Source organism: Maylandia zebra, linkage group LG1 (assembly GCF_041146795.1).
Source record: "Maylandia zebra isolate NMK-2024a linkage group LG1, Mzebra_GT3a, whole genome shotgun sequence".
Lineage (NCBI taxonomy): Eukaryota > Metazoa > Chordata > Actinopteri > Cichliformes > Cichlidae > Maylandia > Maylandia zebra.
In genome coordinates, this window is record NC_135167.1 from 36,452,129 (window position 1) to 36,473,677 (window position 21,549).

General features: G+C 40.7%; 1 protein-coding gene across 2 annotated transcripts in view; it reads left to right on the forward strand.

The window, feature by feature from the left end:
• Window positions 1-20,998, forward strand: part of c1qtnf4 (C1q and TNF related 4) — a 57,787-nt gene extending 36,789 nt beyond the window's left edge. The window contains exons 1-3 of one of the 2 annotated variants that reach the window (XM_076885543.1): window positions 13,206-13,311; window positions 14,582-14,943; window positions 16,016-20,998. In XM_076885543.1, the coding sequence (XP_076741658.1) occupies window positions 14,587-14,943; window positions 16,016-16,822 (1,164 nt within the window). In that variant the 5' untranslated portion in view covers window positions 13,206-13,311; window positions 14,582-14,586 and the 3' untranslated portion in view covers window positions 16,823-20,998. Of the gene's footprint in view, window positions 1-13,205; window positions 13,312-14,581; window positions 14,944-16,015 lie in introns of those variants that run through there. The other variant, XM_004566345.4, reaches the window with a different exon arrangement.
• The last annotated feature ends 551 nt before the right edge of the window (window positions 20,999-21,549 follow it).

Here is a 21,549-nt window from a genome sequence, read left to right on the forward strand (position 1 = left end):
TAACTTCCTGCTAACTTCTAACTCAGTGAAATGTAATAAATTCCTTTTTCATGGATGCCTGGATGTTAAACTTAGTTGTTTCACCTGGTAAAGCAGCAACGCTGATGATTTTATTAAAGATGAAAGAATTTCAGACTTTGGGACCTGAAGCGGATGGAGTTTAGGACCCAGATTATTCCGCGAGGCTCCTGACTACGGTAGCCGTAATGCTCCAACAATCCATCAAGCGGTGCGGCTTTGTAGCTTACCAACATTTTTTGACAGATATTTGACCACATAAAATCAGTTCGAGGTCAGTAAGGACAACCAGAATTCATACATAAGGCACACTGTCGATTTTTGAGAAAATAAAAGGATTTTAAGTGCACCTTATTGTCTGAAAAATATTGTAATATTTCCTGGGCCCTGTGGTTGATATTCTGCCTCTCTCCATTAAAATGAGACAACCATATAGATTACAGGCTGTTCCCTTCTTTGTAAGTGAGCACACTTACTGATTCAGGGCATGAAAGGATTATTTCCCCCACTGTTCATATAACCTTAACCACATTATATAGGGCAGAAACAAGCATGATTCAGATGTGTGAACCCACATGTGCACAAAAATATAACTTTAATCAGCACACACAGATAAATTCACACTCGCAGTCACACATTTCTTCTGATACACACCACCAACAACCCACGCAGCAGAGACTACACAAAAACGCACACCACCACCCACATGACAAAGTTATATAGGCCACATGAGCACGCATGCACAAACACACACACTATTACTGTATTTTAAATCCCCAGTAACCACTCAACAGCTAGATCCACTCCAAGAAATTCTGCCAGATTTGTTCATCGTTCTTCTCTTTCTCCACCTTTCCTCCATTTTCTCTCCCTCCTCTTGTCCTCCTTCTCTCTCCCATCTCAATCGTCAGGTATCGATCTGTTTCCAGGGAGGAGAAATCAGCCCTTCTCCTCCCTCTATTTTTAGACGCGGGGCATATCTCGGGGAGAACCACAACACGAGAGAAAATGGACTAGAAGCACCAACTCTACTGACAACACAAGATGGTGCTTAATCTGATGGCGAGCTGATATTAGAAAAGAATAAAGACAAAGCTCGTAAAGCAATGAACCTGCCAAGGATTCGCTGTCTCTGAGGACATTTGGTTCACTGCGGTGCAATCCATGACACCACACTGATATGCATTTGTAGTATTTTAACTAACTTCTACAAGAGAAATTCTCTGTGAGACTCTTTTAAAATCCTCTCTACAAACTCAAAAATGCATGAAGGTCAATCTAAGAATAAGGCTGGTTTTGAAATCCCCCACAGGCTGACCTTTGGAGACAAAGAGGAGTTTGGCTCACATGTTTCTGCTGTCTGAAAAACACACAGATATTTCTGTGTGTTCCTCAGTGTCTCTGCTTAATCTGTGGATCACAGAGAGTGTAGATATTAGAAATCACATGGTGAAAAAACTATTATTCAACTGAGTATGATAGCTTATGATTTTACCTCTACAAACAATCATTATGGCCTTTTAAGAACAAACACAGATGAGTATTTAAAACCCCTTTGAATCCATCACATCTGTGCAAGCCCGTTTTATTTTCAACCCCATCGAACAACAAGATGAGACTTTTTGAGTAAAGCTACTTAGATTTGGGGAAACAATTTGTTCAGGGAGGCCATGAAATCAAGCTCAGCTGATTCTTTCTCTAACTGCTCTGCCTATAGTTGCTTACACCAACAAGCCACTTTGCAACCCACCTTAACCCAGTTCCTACTTTGATGACTTAAATTGAATGAATATCTTATCAGTTTTCACCAATGCCTACTATCAGTTTGGGGATCTTGGAGTTTTTCTTCTCCACCTCTCGCTCCATGTATGCACATATTGGCAAATACAAATGACTGCAGATGGTGGTTTTCTTGGCTAATGCACAAATCTCTGAATCTCTTGGGAAGATGGATGCCTTTTCAAATGCAGGATGCTTTGTGTTTTGTGTTTTAGCCATCAGAAAATACAGCAGCTCTGTAACACTCATGCTGTGTATACAGTGAACAGACACACAACCAGCTCTGTGCTGCTGCTTTATCACTCAGCTGAGTGGTGGGGAGTCCCGTACAGACAGTGATTGATCCCCTCTAGGATCAGAGCTCTTTTGATAAGATTGCTGCGACTGTCACTGAGGCATGCAACCTTTCATCTTCTGTGATAATGTTGATTTTCCAGCAAGGTGAAGGACTTGGAGTTAAACTGGCAGAACACAACAGTGCAAAAGCACATGATTCATACTCCATGTATTTTATGGCAAATACATTAATTACACAACTTGCTTTTGTAGTTAACCAAATGCCAAGAAGGTGGAAAACATTCATTAGGAAAAGAAGTTTCAAAAAATCTTCTGTCTGTATTTTGTCGTAGACTGTACAAAATACAGCTGGAGCCTCCACAGCTGCAAAATGAACTTTGACTCTTCCGCTACCATCTGCACTGTGTTTACTGTAACGGAAAGAAGAGGTGAGGTAATCCTGTACCTCCAGCACATTTGGTGTGTTGATGTTCAGTTGCAAATAGTTGAACACACACTAGTCTACCACTCTCAGGTATTCTGAAAGCTCATCCGGTATCCGGTAGCTGCAGATCCTGTTCTGAATATGAGATGCCACTGCCTATGTGTACAGGGGGCAGAGTGAAAAGGGAATAAGACACAGTTCCTTGCAGTGGCCGTCCAAACTTCTGTGTCTGACACAGTTTTAAATGTGAATGTGCTAGCGTACAGTAATCTGTGTTTAACGCAGTTCTGACCAGTGAGGAAATATCTCAGCTATAAGTGTTTCATGTTCTGCATCTGCGTTAAAAATCCAAGTTTATGCTTTTATTTTGATACATATAAGAAAACTATTCTGGAGGTCTTCAAAACAACACTCTGAAAGGATTAAGAGGTGTATCAATGTGCAGGACAGTCATTCAGGACCAGTGTTGGGTAAGTTACTTTAAAAAAGTAATTAATTACTAATTACTAATTACTTAGTCAATATTGTATTTAAAATACTTATCTAATTACTGTGTCAGAAAAGTAACTTAATTACTAAATAAGTAATTTAACTAAATACTTCTTAAAATCCCTATAAACCTTGAATGGGCAAACAATAGAAATTAAACTCTTTAAATAATAAATACATTTTTTTAAAGACGGAGACTCTACAGTACGCAGCGGTAGCATCTCTTCCACAATGTAGCCCGCAATCATTTTTTAAGCTCACCTTCAGACGCTTTCTGTGCTGCTGAAGTAAAATCACGTTTTGCCTGCTTAGCAGGAGTTGTCGCGGTGTTATCCATGGATGATGAACAAGGATCACTCAGAAGTGTTCGTCTATGCTCTCGTGTCAGGTGCTTCAGTAGATTACTCGTGCTATTAACAGCGGCCGATAGTTTTTTCTCCCCAAGACATAGCTTACATTTTACTGTAATGTTCTTGTCTGCTTGTTTCAGAAAAGTGAAGAGATGTCCATTTCATAAAACAGCCACTCGCTTCAGCCGAGTCCGACATCTTCCGCTTTAGAATACGACTATGCAGCAAACTGGTGCGAAATGACGCGCAGCTGCACTACAGCGGTGTTAAAGCAGCAGAGCTTACTTCTACGTTGTAAGTACATTGTAAGTAACTGTAATTAAAATACCTAAAAATGAACAGTAATTAGTTACTCTACTTTTTCAGTGGAAAAGTAATTTAATTACAGTACGCATTACACCCAACACTGTTCAGGACATTTTGAAATGTGCTGAAGACACTGGAGAAATCAAAGAGCATCATTTGGACAGCCCCTCCTGTCCTGTCCAGATGGATGTAGGCACGGTGGATTAGGTGTATCGCGGCAGCGCCAACTCGTACATCCGGTTGGTTGGCGAACTGAGTAATGAATCAGTCCCCGTGGATTTTCCCAGAACATGTTTCCTGGCACTTTGAAACAGCTAGTACTGACACGGATATTTGCATACCATGGAGTTTAAGAACTCACCGAATATCTGGACAACTACAGATAAACTACTGAGCAGTCTGAAGGCAAGACAAAAGAGGCAGTTTGATGGCAGCATTTACATGTTTGTTTGTTTGTTTTTTGCTTATTGTAATTTGTTTTTCATGTGTTCAGTTCCACCTGATTCTACAGTGTATGTAAACACAGCTCTGGCCTACTTCTGTTGTTGCCCTGAGACAAAAAGCCAGAAAACACAAACAGTATTTAAGGGGAATGAGGGTAGGAGATGTTTTACTCCAGTACATAGTAAATCCTCTGGCACATGGAAGAACAGACGTCTTTTGTTAAAAGGAACATATCCAGGACTCACTGGGACCATAACGGGATCTCCCAGTCTGCTCAGACTACTCAGTATTCCCCTCAGAAGAAGCTGCTGGACTCGTAAGCTGTTCAAAAAGGGAATTCTGGCTTCAGCCCAGTTAAATATACACTCTAAAAAAAGATCTGCTGGCTTAACGTAAAAAAATTAAGGTAACAATTTGCATGGATCTTTTTAAGTTACTTCAGCTTAGCCACTATAGCGTAAATGCCACAAGAGTTCTCTAGTTAGGCAAACTCTATTCCTTACGTACAAACAACATGATTTGCTTTGTCCTCTACAAGCTTAATTAAGTTGAACCAACTTAATTTTAATTGTTTAAAAAATTACTCCATTTAGTTATTAAAACTTATTTTTTTACTTTTATTCTACTCAGAAATATCCATGCAAATTGTTACCTTAATTTTTTTGAGTACTAATAACTTACAATAACTTATAACTTACAATTATACAATAAATTACACATTGAAATTCCAGTTTTATGATCAAACTGTTTATTAGAACACCAGTCCACCATTCCAGACTCATTGACATTTCAATAGCAGACAAAATTGTTGCCTCCATAAAATAAATGACATAAAACACCCCTGTAAATCTGTCTCAAAAAGACTGAACATTTTGACAGTCATGCTCTGATTCAAGTTTGTTTGTGTTAAAGTGATAGTTTAGGTTTTTTTAAGTATGAAGTACATTGTGAGTGTATTACACACAGTAGACAGCAGTCAGCACATTCCTGCCACCAACACGCACGATAGGCTCAGTTTGTTTGTGTGACTTTGGTAAATCTGAACTAACCCGAACTAACACCAAAGTCACCAAATAACACAATTACACTTACTGATCAAGGCAGCAGGAGACCAGCAACTCCTGTGTGCTGTCAGGTAAAATTGCTGTTTTTGTCCATGGACGCTGGTGGGCCAGAGCGATTGAAACAACAAGCAGTAGAACTTCTCTTTCCTCACAGAAAAGGCTGTCTGATAGCAAAATAAAGCAGTAAACATATTCTTGATATAATGTACATTTAAACTGACATCAGTTTTATTAGGATGGAGGCTCATCTTGCGTGCCGGTGGCCCCGTCTGCTTCTCCGTAGGTGGAGCTTACTGACTGCCATCTACTGTGTGTATGTACCTCATATACAGCCTCACTTCAAAAGACCTGAGCTATCCTTTTAAAGTGCATTATTTTTAACTAGGTGTACTTAATGCTCAACGCTCAACTTTACACCTACTGCCTACTGTACAGTATGTAACACAACACATTGCAAACAACAGTGGAACATTTCCCGTTTAATTTGAGGATAGCCTCACTCTTCACATTTTTTAGTACAACAGTTTACTTTTTAGTGACATTACCTTAGGACTGGCTTTCAGATCATCCAGCTCGAGGAATATCTTTTGAAACACTTCAAAAGTGTTTTTCAGTTCTTTTGGGTAGCTGAGGTTGAGTGCATATATCAGCCCCATTAGCAAGGCACAGGCTCTGGGTACATCCAGGTCTGCTAGGACTTCTGTTCCTTCAAGTATGATCCTTGCGCTGGCTGGATCAGACGTTGTGGCACCTCTGGTTACAATCTTCATCACTTCATTGGTAATATCGCCGCCACCATCCTGGTAGATCAGAATCAATATAAATGTTTTAAGTAATCATACTTATACATGAGAGTAACACAAAATAGGGCTGCAACTAACAATTTTAGTTATCTGATTATGTCTGTGAAGGTTCTCTTTGCAAGCTCCTTTGACGATTATCTGATTAGTTGTTTGGTCCAGAAAATGTCAGAAAATGGTGAAAAATGTCAATGTTTCTCAGAGCCCAATATGATGACCTCAAATGTCAAACATATTCAGTTTGCTGTCATAGAGGAGTAAAGAAACCAGAAACGATTCACATTTATGAAGCTGAAACCAGAGAATTTGGACTTCTTTTTCTAAAATAATTACTTAAACCGATCAATCAATTATCAAAATAGTTGCCGATTAATTTAGAAATCAATTAATAATAGATTAGATCGTAGCTCTAATACAAAGTATAGTCATGTCTGATTTACCTGCTCTTTGAAGAGATCCTCCTCCTTTTCCCTGAGATACACCACTAAGCCACGGATAGCGACCTCTCGCCTTCTCTCCACAGAATCGTCCTGTGAATAAGAAAAAGAATGTCGAACTGCTCTTCGAGGAGGATGGGTTTTTGATAATTACATCCAAAAAAAAAAAAAAAAAAGGATTGACTTTATATGGCCTGAACTGTACCAATTATAGATTTCCAGTGATAATCAAAATAATGAATTGATCATTTCAAAGAGCCATTTCTCTGAAATGATCAATTCATGAACTTGAAAAATCCAGGTAACAAATAGAAAAACTGCAAAATCTTGCAAATTACTCTGCCAATCATGATCCACATCACCTATAATTTGTTTTATTATTAAGTATTTATAGTTTTAATTGATATTTGTGCCTCAAGCTCTAAACAATAATTTGACATAGTTGAGTTGTAAACAGCTACCTTTTAAGACTCAATATCACCTATTGGAAAAAAAAAGTGGATTATCCTATTTGAAATAAACTACATTTCATTCATTCATACCTCTAGCAGCATGTTCTGGATGCGCCGAATGCGCATTTTTGCAGCCCCTCCTCTTGAGGACAGCAAGGACTTTATTTTCTGAGAGTACTGGTCCAGCTTTGCCATGAATGTTGTCTCCAGGTTAACAGTGGTGATCCTTCTGAATTCTTGGTTTATCTGTATAAAAAAAAGGCACAAATAGGCACAACATGTTAATGTATACAATTTACTTTAAAAGAATACATACTGCAAATTATCTTATGGAAAAATATTTACCTGAACTGCATCAAAAAGAGCAGGCCATCTTTCTTTCAGGTCATTGATTTTTGGTGCTTGATTGACAACTTCCTGCCTGCGAATGGAGAATGTTATGTTATGTTTCCAAATCAAAGATATTTTTTCTTAAGTGATACAACTGCGCTTATGTATCTGCAGTTAACACCCAAAAGAGCAAAATTATATTTTATGTGCTAATGCACACTCAATGTAATGTCATTAAAACAACTAGTTTATGAATGTTACTTAAGATCTTTCCTGTGGCGTTTCTACAACATGGCGTTCGCTTCCTCGCCCGCGTTTTTTGACTGAACTTTGACACAGGCTGTTCTTCAGCTAGGGCTCAATTAACAAACTTCAATCTCACATAAAAATAACTCTAGGACTTAAACATCAAAATGCATCGATGTTAAACCGAATGTATACTCAGTAACCTACATTTGTTTAGTCATGAATGTAAAATGGCCCAGCCTTTTGCTGGTCAAACCTTCATCAACGCTGCAACGATTTCAAAGTAGAAAGAAGAAAAACATGTATTACCCTGTCTTTGCAGAGTTAAAACTACTGCTACAGAAGCTCAGTGTCAATTAACACCATTTGGCTGCCACCGTAAAACAAAACTTAACAAAGACTAATGTTACGGTCGAATTACTTCACAAGTTAGCCAGAAGTGTAACGTTACTAGCTTATCACCACCACTCGCCGAGGAAGAGTTTAGTGTTGTGTAAAAAGGATTTCTTGCAGTGCGTGTTGATAGAGTTAAAGTTAGAGTTATTAGCTGCTGTGAATAAAACAAGGCAAAAAATTGTACTCACCACAAAGCTTTAACGTTTGATAATGTTCCGTACAAAATGCCGCTTCTCTGCTTTCTCTCTTTGCCTCCGTTTCTTTCGATCAGTGGTCTGAGAGCACAACATGTCTGGGCAAGTCAGCCTTGTACTCAGCTTTTAAAGGACGCTTACGAGATTTTTAAGTTGTATTAACTGAATACACTTTCATGTTAAGTTAACACAGAAATGTCTGTTCAAAATCGATATATTACTGAGCTAAGACTGTTTTCTTTATTTTCATTTCGACCAACTCATTAAATTAAGTTATCAACTGATTACAATGTGTACATGCAACAAACTTAATTTTTTATGCAGAAAAAGCTATTAATTTTAAGCTTTACTTACTAACCCCATGAATCATTTTTTAGAGTGTAGAAATCGACGTATGAACAGACATTTGGAGATAAGTAACTAGTAAAAAGAAATAGTAAATAAGATTCATGGCAGTCAAATTCATTAGCTGATACATTTCCTCATATTATATCTGTCACAGCTGATGTTAGTCTGATGGCTTCCCTCAGTCTCTGTATTGGCCATCACAGCCGAGTGCTAGCAGTCACATTAAGTTAACATATGGTTTTATTTGCAGGAGGGTTAAACAGAGCTGTTGTCCTCTTGAAACAAGAGTACACTCCAACGAGGTAATTAACTTGTGAAGCTGTTGAGCTTCAAGAATAACAAAAATATATTTCAGTAACATAACACTAAAGTAATTTCCACAAATTATTAATTTATTGTTACAGGTTTGGTTTCAGAACATATACACATCTATATTATGATCCAATAACTTATTGAACTTACACTTCTGACTGATAGATAACAAATTGCCTGTGACTTGGAGCCTATTTAATATTAGCAGCTTCACCAATTCTGCACAGTCTGTCTCGGCCTGTGGGGAAGCAAGAAATTAGAAACACAATTAACAGCAGAGTGAACAAATATGAAAGTCAGCTATCCTGTGATGACTGAGCCTCTGCAGGCAGCAGCCCCTATCTTCAGGCGTTTTGTTGCCAGATGGCAGATAACTCGTATCTGAGCCAATACTTCATCTTACTTGCAGTGCTTATTGTTTACAGACCTCTGGGCTTGCGGTACTTACATTAGTATTATTTATTTTTAACCTTAATACATTATGTCATTTTATTACTGCAGTAATCACCGGACACCCTGCTACTGAGTAAAACTACAACAACTAATCAAATGTCGTGGTATGCTACTCATCATGCTGTATAGCAAATGTTAGCATGCTACCATGCTCAGGCAGTTAACATGCTTAAAGGGGCTTTTGGCCAACAGGGATTACTGTGCTAGCACCACTGTGTTGTCCATATGACCGTCATACACTTTTACATGACAGAAACAGCAGTAGGTCTACTTTAACATCGACGTGTTAGCATAATCAGTGAACATATGTTAGCATATGTTCAGCTCAAAGTAGTGCTTTGCAGCATTGTTAGCTACACCTCAGTACAGCTAGCATAGCCATTTAGTGTTTTTCTGTTTGTTTCTGGTTAAAATGAAGAATATTCACTGCAGCACACACTGAGCAGCACATAGTCAAACACACTCAGTGTGTAACAGATATTGTTGTGTTATGCATACTAAAAAAGCTTGTACAATCAGATAATTGTAACCACACAATTACAATGCTCCGCGCATAATAATGTTAACACTAAACTTCAAGAAAGTCAGCCAAAGAGAAATATGCACCTGAGGTGCATTTTAACTATAGAACTGTGCAGGGCACTAGAAAGAGGCTCGTTAGTTACATTTTTTGAAAAAGTATCACCATGTACTCTTTATTCTTGAATGGACTTACTCAGCTCCATCCCGTTCTGTTGCTTCGCTCTGTGCTTTACTCCCATGGGTGCTCATTATGGAGGAAGTTTGTTTGATCTGTTCTTTTATTACTGTTTGAACCCGAAGCGTCTCTCTGCGGAGAATCAACATGACTAGTTAAAACTGCTGCCATTACATAGACAAACACTATTTTTTTAATGTAAGGTGCCATTATGTGAACAAGACTAACTACTGCATCATCTGCTTTTTTAAGACTGTTATGATTCATAAAGGAAAATTATGATATCTGCAGCACTATTTGCTTTCTCAGAAAAGATTTCTCTCTCTGCTGCAATGGGACGAGTAATCACACAGAAGTGATCAGTTGTGCCTCGGTGCCTTAAGTACAATTAACCACTATAATTAGTTTCCATTTAAAGAGGTCGATTTAGTATAGCCATACAAGAAGAACATTTAGTTTCACCAGTAAATAACTTTCAAAGATTACAAGTTATAGAGAACCATATAATATACAACACTTTGCACATTAGATGAGGTAAGACGCCACAATGCCGGTTTGTCATGAGAACAAATTCTAATCAATAACAGCCAGTAAAAATCCCAGCAGAACAAAATATACGGACCTATTTCCTGCTTCATATAAGTTATATACACCGATCAGCCATAACATCATGATTTCATGCATGTGAAGTGAATAACGCTGATTATCTCTTCATTCTGTTCCCTTCTGTTGGGGAGGACATGACCTTTGTGTCCTCAAAGTTAATGTGTTAGAAAACTGGACAAGCTTAAGGAGTCAAAACGTTATCCCCAGTCAGTGTGTGTGCTGTGTACATGCAGCCTGTATGTATGAACCTGTTTTAAGTCTTATAGTTTCCACTTTTCTCACCAGTTAGGCATGCAAACCTGTTACACTACTGCAAAAGTGTTGCACAAAGTAATGGTGTGTTTACTGTGTTTGGTTTGACAGTGAATGTTAGTCTGTGCGTCTAAGCTTGTGCATTTAACCCAAGTAAAAACATGCAGTTCATAAAACCATTTCCAAAAGAACAAGAACACTGTGTAAGAGTGTAAATTAAAACATAATGCAGTGGAATATAATGTGACCAAAAGTGTGTGAGACTCTAAGAATGATAGTCTGGCCCTCGGGTGGAACTGTACTAAAGGGATTCTGTCATGGAAATCTCTGCATGGGCTCAGGAACACTTCTAGAAATCACTGTCTATGTTTGCCCACAAATCTGCATCATGCATGTGTGAGCACTGCTGAAACACTGCTGTCGTTTCTGCGCCAAACTGTAAGCTGACTGGAGCAAAGTGGAAAACTGTTCTGTGGTCACACACTTTTTTATTATTTTGCGTTATCTGGACTGAAGAGGAGATGGACAGTTTATAATCAGTACAAGTTCAGCAGCCTTCATCTGTGATGATAATCAGGTGTGTTAGTGCCTGTGGAACTGGATCTGGAGAGGCAGCATCAATGCTAAAGGTACATACAGCCTTGTCTATGTCAGCAGGACAAAGACAAAAACTGCACACTGCAATTTTTACAACAGCATGGCGGGGTAACTGAGCTGCCTGCAGCCCAGACTGTTCACCAATAAAAAAATATTTGGAGCATTATGAAATGAAAGACACGGCAAAGAAGATCCAGTCAAGAATCAGAAAAGAACGAGTCGACATTCGTCTCCCAAAAGCAGCCGGTATCCCTGATTTTCCCAGATGTTTACGGACTGTCGTCAGTAGAAGGGATGCTACACGTTCGTAAACATGGCCCAGCTTCAGATGTGTTGCTGTCAACAAAATCAAAAGCACCTATTTTCTAACTGAAATGGTACATTTTCTCAATTGAAACATTTGATTTGCTGTCTGTGTTCTACTGTAAATAAAATCTTTGCATTCTGTTTCTATTTGTATTTTCCACAGCATGCCAGCTTTCTGCAGTTGTGATGCTGAACATATGTGCAATGCTGTCGTCTGGGTTGGTAGGCAGATTAGCCTTGTCAGGTCACCAGTAAAAGATCCATCATAAAATATGATATAAAAATATGCAGACATTTGGTTTAACAAAATAAGCAGCATCCAGAAGTCCAGAGTGCCTTCCTCTGCAAAAATAACCTGTGAGACGGGAGAAACCTGCAGTGTGGTCAGGAAATGTTACTCACTTTTAATTTGTCTTGTAAGATACACTGCACTCAATTTCTTCATGGAGCAGGACCGTCAGTCATTCCAGTTCAAACTGACCTTGACCTAACCTAACAGTTACCATGGAAACCACAGCCAAATCTAGAGGAAACTTTACAACAATGCTGCAAACTAACCAGCTCCACATCCTGCACTTATATAATCTGTCAACATTTGCAAAATAAAACAATAGCTGAGATATGTCACAGTGTAAAAAATGAATCTGACAGTATGGATTAACCACTTATCTCTAAATGTTTCATTTAATGAGTTTCATGTTTATTGTTTTATTTTTTTTATCAGCTATAGTGTTTAAAATAAATGAATGGTACCTACGTGAGGGCCTGGGAGGGAGTATAACACCAGAACCTTAAGAGCACAGCAGCACCCTCGCTATGAGAGCATTCACAGCTACAGTACAGAGAGCCAGTAGCAGCATCAGGTGACTCAAGTATTGATTTTGGGGGGGGGGAAGTGTGTGACAGGGTTTATGACTATATAAACCTTCTGATACCTCACTGTCACTTGTCATAAAACTCCACCGTCTGCTCACAATTTGAATTAGAGTTCAGATTCTTCTGATTGTGTGAAATACTGAAGCATATTGTTGACACAACTGCATCTAATTTTCTTCATATTCTCTAACGTTCTGCATTGTTTGTTTTGTGAGTGGATGGTTGTTATATGTAATAAGTCCAAATGTAAAACTAAGGTGGTGATCATGTATTCGCTGTGCTGAACATGGAGACCACTCCCCCGAGTCTCTGCTCCTTACATGTTAAGCCTCGTCCTTTTGTTCTGACAAGCTTTCAGAGCCCTGCAGCTCCACCTGTGTGTGTGTGTGTGTGTGTGTGTGTGTGTGTGTGTGTGTGTGTGTGTGTGTGTGTGTGTGTGTGTGTGTGTCTACTTCCTGTTGGTTCACTGGGGGAGGACAATAAGACAATGAAAGCGCTTGTCGCTGCTAATAAAGAACACAATACCTCCTTTACTGAGCACGAACTGCTTGAGTGATTCAAACCCTGCTCTGGGACTGCGTGTTTTTCTTTCATTGAAAAGCTTTTTTTGTTGTCGTTTTTGATGTGCAAATGTGTAGTTGCTCCACTGTATGGGGGTCGGGTTTGTCCAGTGTGGTTCTAATGTTGATACAAATATGTGCCTCCACTGTGCAAATGACAGATGTGGCTGAAATGACTGCACGGTCTGTCATGACCAGGAAGGGGCAGCTTCTCTGACTGCAGAAGAAAACCTGATTGTAATGAAGTCGACAAGAAAGTGATGCTTTGGCTTCTCCAGGTTTGTCCACTTATTACAGTAACAGTGTTACTGAAGGCAAGATTATATTTATTTTGTAAATTATAAAGGATAAAAACACAGGGTGTGATTCAGAGCTTGTGTCAGGCAGTCGTGCTGTGACAGACGAGTTGCTACCATATGAGAGTGAAGTGTTCCTCAGCTTCTAAGACAGGCCAAAAATTCGGCTTGGTTTTTAAAACTGATCTAGATGGCAGTGGACAAAAAGCTCAGCTTGATGGAGCAATGTCATCTTTCATATGCAGTAAATGGCCTTTGCTTAACAGTTGAAGCTCAGTTATTTATTATTGTCCATAATTCTCTACGATGGACATTTTTGTCAGGTGATGTTTTGAGTTAGTGCTAAATTTCAGGAAGTTTCTGCTGGTTCAAGTGTGCCGACAACACTGACTCAGTGAGAGTAGCTCAGGTACATCCAGGAGGTCAGTGACTGCCTCAAGGGCAGTGACAGCAGCAAAGCAAGGCTGCGACAGCACGTAAGCAGCATCCATCCATTTACAGGTGTGTGTGTGCGTGTGCGTGTGCGTGTGTGTGTGTGTGTGTGTGTGTGTGTGTGTGTGTGTGTGTGTGTGTGTGTGTGTGTGCATTCACATCTTTGGGCAGTTTAGGATCACCAATTATCTGAATCCTACCAACTACGTGTCTCTGAGATGAGGGATGGAGAGAGAACTCACACAGGTACGAGGCAAACACTTTCAGGTGTGAGGCAGTGGTGTTAGCCACCACGTTACTGTGTTGCCATGGTGATGATTAAGAAACCATCGACAGAAAAAAACTAGTCCAACTCTTCTCCACAGAAATGGGTTCTGGTTTATCTCCATTTATCTCCATGTGCTAGTTCACTATGAGCATTGGTATATCAAATCATGTGAAGGGGACGAATACGATGCTGTGGAAATTAATGAAACAACCGTTACAAATGTTCCAGCCACTAAGCAGCAAGATAAATGAACACAAGGCTTCAGGCAGCTGGAGCTGATGTGCTGTTTAAGCAGATTGAACACAACAGGGTTATTTATTAAATCCCACTCGGAATCATGGAGTAAGACAAGGCAGCAAGGGAAATTCCATATCCTAACTTCCCTGTCACGTATTGATTATACACTGCTGTTTGCCAAGTGATCCATGGAAACCTTTCTATGATAGACTGTCACAAAAACCGCAGCTAGGACTGAAACTCTGAGATGTGTGACTGAAACTTTGCAAACCTGTATTTGAGGTAAACGTGTCCCTTCTTTCTTTCTGTCTACAGATAAGATGCTGCTCCCAGCCGGCCTGTTGATTGTCCTGCTGTGCCTGAGTCACATGGGCAGTGCGTGGGGTTTCGCCCGTCTGCTTGATGATGTAGAGCTGCGCTCAGCTTTCTCGGTCGCTCGCACCAGCAGCATGGAAGGTGGACCAAAGATGACGGTAACCTTTGACGCTGTTTACGTCAACATCGGTGGGGACTTTGATGCCAAGTCTGGTCTGTTCCGCTGTCGTATCCCTGGAGCCTACTACTTTTCCTTCACCGTGGGAAAGTTTCCACATAAGGACCTGTCTGTGATGCTGATGAAAAACAGGAATGAGGTGCAGGCCATTGTGTATGAAGAAAATGCAGGGGAGGAGAGGAAGGTACGCTTCAGGGCTTCAATCTTATTTGTTTTTATGTACAGAAAGCTGCTAGCGGCCAAATCTTATAATCCAGTAGTGCTTTACATGTTCAGCAGGTATTACTGGTTAGGATTACTACACTTGGAGGATGAGACTGACCTAAACTTTTATCCCCTTGTCAAAGTGGGTAATAAACACCCCGGTATCTCTCTCTCGTCAGTGACTGAGCGGAAATGCACCAAGCCCTAATACACCTCTGCTTATTATAATAAAGTGACTGTTTTTTAACTTTGGAGCCTGCTTCAGGTTTTTATGGAAGTGAGCTCCAGCTCCACAGTTAGTACTTTGACTGGCCACAACATTAAATAATCTACCTTACATTGTGCTTATACACACAGCTGGCCCAGCAGGACACGGTTAAAGAAGCTCCGAGTGCAGATCTGTCAGGCACTGGGACTTTGGGACTTTGCTTTGTGAAGTGAAATTCCTGACACTGAGAACTGTACTGAAGGTGTCCTGGGCTAAGATCCCCCAGCATGAATCTGTTGTGTTTTTTAGTGCTCAGTCAGAATCAAGAAGACTGGGTCAGGGTCTCTGGCTCTGTTTCATGTGCCTCAGCTGTCCTCAGGGCACGCTCTCCTACTGGGTGAAGCCATGCACACCTTCTGGTATATTCCAGTGGCATGCACATGAATGTCAGACCCAGAGGTTTCCCAGCAGATCATTGCATTTCATGCACATTTAAAAAATGCAAAAGCTTCTAATCTAATCAAGCTACCAGATTTCCCAAAATATGGAACTTCAATAACCTTTAAACAGGCCCCGGCACTTTATAGAGACATCTTATAATTGATTGAATCAATCTCTCTCGATGTGTGTTTTTTCTCCCCATATTTACAGCGCTCTTTTATGATGTCAGAGGTTGTGGTAGCACTCACAGAGGGTGTGTTTGTGTGGGGATGGGAATGAGATCAGATCAGAGCGGATTATTCCGTCCAATGAAAGGCTGTGTGACAGGATCATGTGTTTGTTGTTGATGTGAAACAGGCCTCGGTATGACTACACCGGCATAACAGTCTGCATCATTCCTCAGGTGCAGAGCCAGAGTGTCATGTTGCAGCTGGAGTTCGGGGACACTGTCTGGCTCCGTCTCCATGGCGACCCTCGCTACGCGCTGTACAGCAACACCGGACACTACACCACCTTCAATGGTTACCTTGTGTACCCCGATGTCTACGGCTACCAAACGCACCACCATCACCACCAGCAGCACGCCGACTCCGAGCAGCCACTGCAAGACAACATCCCACTGCCGAGCGACAACCAGGCCACGGATCATGTCAGACCCGGAATGACGGATGGGGAGAAGGAGCCGCAAATGAAAGAGGAAGAAGAGGAGGAGGAGGACGAAGAGGATGACCAGAGATCTGCTTTCTCGGTGGGGCGCACCCAAAGCATTGTGGGCGTGAACCAACTGGGCATGCCGCAACACCAGCCGGTGAGCTTCGACACTGCATTTGTTAACATAGGGGAAGACTTCAACGTGACAGAGGGAGTGTTCACCTGCCGCATTCCCGGGGCGTACTATTTCTCCTTCAACGTGGGCAAGATGCCACAGAAGACACTGTCCGTCAAACTGATGAAGAACCGCCTGGAAGTGCAAGCGATGATCTATGACGATAGCCAAGGTGAGAAAGCTCTGCAAAGCCAGAGTTTGATGCTGTCACTTAAACCAGGGGACACAGTCTGGCTCTACTCCCACCAGAGAGATGGATTCGGTGCCTACAGCAACCACGCCAAGTACATCACTTTTACCGGCTTCCTGGTATACCCAGATTTTCCTGCTGCCGCCACCACCAATACTGCCACCAGCCAATCATATGCAGACAAGAAACCCTAGCTGCAGCACCTTGACTAGGCACCGAACATTTCTGGAGGAATTCATATAAGATGGAAAAGTCTCAGATTTCACAGAAAGTACTGGGGAGCTGTACTCCAAATGAATGCTGCTTTGTGGCTGTCTTTCTGCTTCATATGAATTCCTTCACAAAGTCACAGCGACCCGGACTGAGTGCAGCGCTTACAACAAAATCAATGTTCAGCCAGTGGCTTCCCAGGATATGATGTTGGCAGATGTGAATATTTAACTCTTTAATGAAAGTTCAGTGGTTATCACCCACTCACTCCTGTGTTAGCTCATCAGTTAGCGTCCATGTCTTTTATACAGCTCAAAAACAGAGTGGGATTCAGAAATACTCTGTGATATACTGTTAATGATTATTATATGATTGGATGGATATTGGGACAATATGGTGGAATGCTAAGGTGGAATGCTAGCAAGCTAACTTCTAAGTTGGGCAACAAAGATAGGTTAGCGAGCTGCATGTGCGGTCACAGATATCTGATAATTAATGCCAGCTGTTAGAAAGTCACTGACAAACACTGCATCCAAGGCGGTGCAATAAACACAGCAAGTTATTTTTTAGACAGCAGCAATGAAAATGCCCCAAAAGACAGTTTCACTTCTCGCTATAAAGACAAAGATAAAAAACTGAACCTAACTCTACACCTGCGTATTTCTGCTGCACTGAAACTGAGTTGTTTCCGTTGTCAGGCCCAAGTGGCTCATAGATTTGGCTTTGTTAGCTTCTTTTTTAGACGAGGCTGCTGCTCGTTGCCGCTTGATGACATTAAGTTGTTGACAAATAAACACATATGTTACTTGCCAACTACATTGCTAGATTAAGTGATTAAATGAGGCGACTTTAGTTAAAGTGTTATATGATTATTTAATGTTGACAGTTGGCCGGTGCGTACCACAGTACATCGTCCTTGTAAAGTCTTTATATTTGATTGCATTTTGAACATAAGATCTTGCTCTGAAGAGAAACTTGTAAGCATGTTTTGATAAATGTGCAGTAAACGTCCTGTGTAATGTACTGCAGAATTATAAGGGAAGGGTTAAACTGCAAAACGATGTACTTAATTCCATTACATTGAGCAAAATGAAAATTCAAACTGCATGCACACTTCAGTCTGACCTGTAGACATAAAGCTGTGGTAGATAATCACTGAATTTTTCATTTTTTTGAGCAAAATATTCCTCCAAGTGCATTTGTTACCCTCGTCCAAGGTGTTTCTGCTTGTAAAGTGTCTTTACTTTCTTTGTCTATAGAGGCATGTAAATTGATATGAAATTTGTGTGTTTTGTGTCAAAATTAGTCTTTTTTTTTTTAAAAGTTTGGTGTTTCTCGCCCAAATATCAGCCGCAGGAGGAGCAGAGCGCGACGGGAACAAACTGACGTAGCTGTAGAAATGTGCAGACTCCATATCCATCCGACTGTTGACCACATGCCACCTCTGAGCCTGCAGGGATCTGGACCTTAATTTGATTTCTAATTCTAGCGGCACTTAATTCATGTCTTCAGAACCACTGTGGGGAAAATGTAATTGCTTCTCCCGGCAGCTATAATATGCATGTCTGTTTAATTTCACGCCGCAGGGGAAACGATGATGCTGTTCAAGTTGTGATGAACCTTGACTTTATGAAATCACCTTCTCTGTTGGAAAGGCAACATGTGAAATCATACTTCACTTTTACTGAACATTTACATTTTTATTACAGTTAACTGGCTATAAATTCACAGGAATGAGGTTCTCATATAACCAACGATCAAAACCAGGGGTGTCCACCTCCAGGCCTCGAGGGCCGGTGTCCTGCAGGATTTAGATCTCACCCTGGGTCAGTACACCTGAATCACATGATTAGTTCATTCCCAGGCCTCTGGAGAACTTCAGGACATGTTGAGGAGGTCATTTAGCCATTTGAATCAGCTGTGTTGGATCAAGGACACATCGAAAACATCCAGGACACCGGCCCTCGAGGCCTGGAGGTGGACACCCCTGATCTAAACACACCAGTGTATAAAAAATGCAAACCTGCTTCCTGAAGACTAAAATAACAAATCAACATTAGTTTCATTAATCAGTATTTTGGTGGTACTGACAGCATAAATGGCTGTGCAATTATAAAAGGTTGCCCAGTGTCGAACCCACACTGAATTATTATCCCATTTTGCTTAACAGCTCACTCTCACAGCAAACAACAGAGTCTGTGCTCGTGTGCATTTAACCCAACACAGTTTCCTCAATAGAGGAAATAGAGACTGACTGGCATTCATCAGGTGGAGAGAAGTGGTGCTCCACCTGAGCAGTGGTGGTGTTCATGTACATCTGCTGCAGGTGCAGCTGCTTTTGTGTCCAACCAGACACTACAGTCCAATCACTTCCAAAATCCCTCTTTTATTATTTGGATAAGCAGAATCTTTCAAATCAAGGCAAATATTCTGCCTAAATTCAAGCAAACTTTTTTTTTTTAATTGTTAGAGGAGTCAACAAATTAAACGTGAAGAAAAAAGATAGAAAGCTTTTGTCCCCTAGCAACAAAATCTGTTATTAGTATCAAAAGTTAAAAAGGCCATTAACAAAACATTTCACATTAAATACCAGAGGCCTTGACTTTGCTTTCTTTTAGCTTTTATCAGATCGCTCAAGATATAATTTTCCTCTTGTAAAGCTGTGGGTGGAGAAGTTCACACTTAAATAAGACATAAGCTATGATGTCCACATCATAACCAGCGAATCAGAGATCTCGGACAACTGCCGATCCTGAGCCACACAGAAAAATCTCTATTAATTAATTAGCCCAGGAAACTTGTGTATAAACACTTCCTCTTGCTCCAGTGAAGTGCATTCAGACTGAAGCACCACAGCAGGGGTAATCATCGCGTGGGTAGCCACGCTTCAGTTGGCAGGCTGAATGGCAGTGAATGTTGCAGCCAATACACGTAACTCCTAAAATAATCCAAACAGCCACGCTATTAATAAACTAGATGCCCGTTAACCACGCTGCGGTCCTGCCAGTTTTACCGGCCCTTGGAGCGCCGCAATGGTGAAAAATTCATTGGAAGGAAACATAAACAGTGGGCTGGTGCAAAGTCATTTGGACTGATTAGGAAAAAATACAAGCTGCATTATAAGAAGCATGCAACCCTTCATGTATCCCTGAATTCTGACTATCCCTCATCTGGCAGTAATGTGATTAATTGCTAATATTAAGAGCAGAAATTTCTAACCACACACACCGTGGCAAAGGAGGAGACAGAAATGAGAGTGTGCAGCAGCAGGAAGTTACATCAAATGGACCAAGGTCTTTAAAACTGGGCTTTAAAATTATGAAAACCTGAAGAGATAAACCTGAAAATGTTCCTAAACGACAGCGTTAGAGTAGTGGAAAGTAAAAAGAAAAGTCTTTGCTTCATTGTCACATCTTTTGGGCACAGGAGAAATGATTTTGCACCAGCTGATCTCCGGCTTCAGGTGGCTCCACATTCACAGTCTCACTAATCCACAATTTCCTGTCCTTTACGGGCTGCACTCACTTCTGAGAAATTCAGAAAAATATGCCTTTTTTTTTTAACAGTATGAAATTACACTGTGAGCGTGGCTCATTGCAGATATATTCTGTCACAGTCTAACACTCAGTGAGGAGGAGTGCACACAGGTGGAACGCCTCAGTTCAGCTTTCAGAACCGTGACCAGTCTGCAAAGGTGTCCAGAAATCCTGCACCAAACTCGTGTGATGCATGCATTTAAGTGAAATACATGAAAAAGATACTTTGTCACGATTGCAGAGCAGCTTCACAGACCCACTCGATGCCTGCTGTGTACTTTTCTTGATTAGTGACTTATCTGTATAGTAACTGACGATATGTTGGATGTTTCGGGTCTGTGCTTCTCTGTTTCTGATAATCCCCAATGGAAGACTGTGTATTAGTAAATATGTGGCACAGACATGGGTCGAAATGTGCTCGCTTTCTGGAACAGCATCATTTTACTCGGCATGATTGAAACTGAAACTGTGACCCTGCTTATGGGGAAAGAGGGCTCAGTTTGACCCACAGCCTGTCTGCAGTAGTCTGCCTCACATTGACTCTTTAAAGTGTTTCGAGTATTTTTTATTTGTAAAATGAATGCTTCAATGAAGATGTTTGACAAAATAAAAAATAAACATAAAGGTTTGAGTGTCATTCTGACTGCGATGAAAGACATTCCAGCTTTATATTCAGTGCTGCAGCGCCACCTGCTGGCTAAATTTAGTGTTTGAAATTTGAAAAGACTTCAGTGGTCACAAACAAAAAGTTTGTTTCATGTTTGGCTTTCACGTTAGCCATAGTTTAAAACGTCTGGTTTCATTTTTTCGGTTGTGTGTTTGTGTGTGTGTTGGGGGGGGGGGGGGGGTATGAAGTTCATAACAGACACTGCAATGTAAAAACTATAATCACAGTCACATGAACATCCTAGCCTCGGTAAACATTTGGAGACAACTTTGACCAACCACACAGACTTTTTCACTCACTCAGTTTGTTAGTTTTCTCTTTTATCAACTTGCTAAAGCTGCTGCCTCGGTAGGAACAGTTTATTTGGGGCCCATAATACACAGCGTCCCCCAGTTTAGTTACCTCGGGTTGGTCCCTTATTTCCCCTTATTCAGCACAGATTTGATGCTGGATGCCCTCGTGTCAGGAACACATCGGGAACAAAAGGATGCTGCGTCATTTGTTAGAA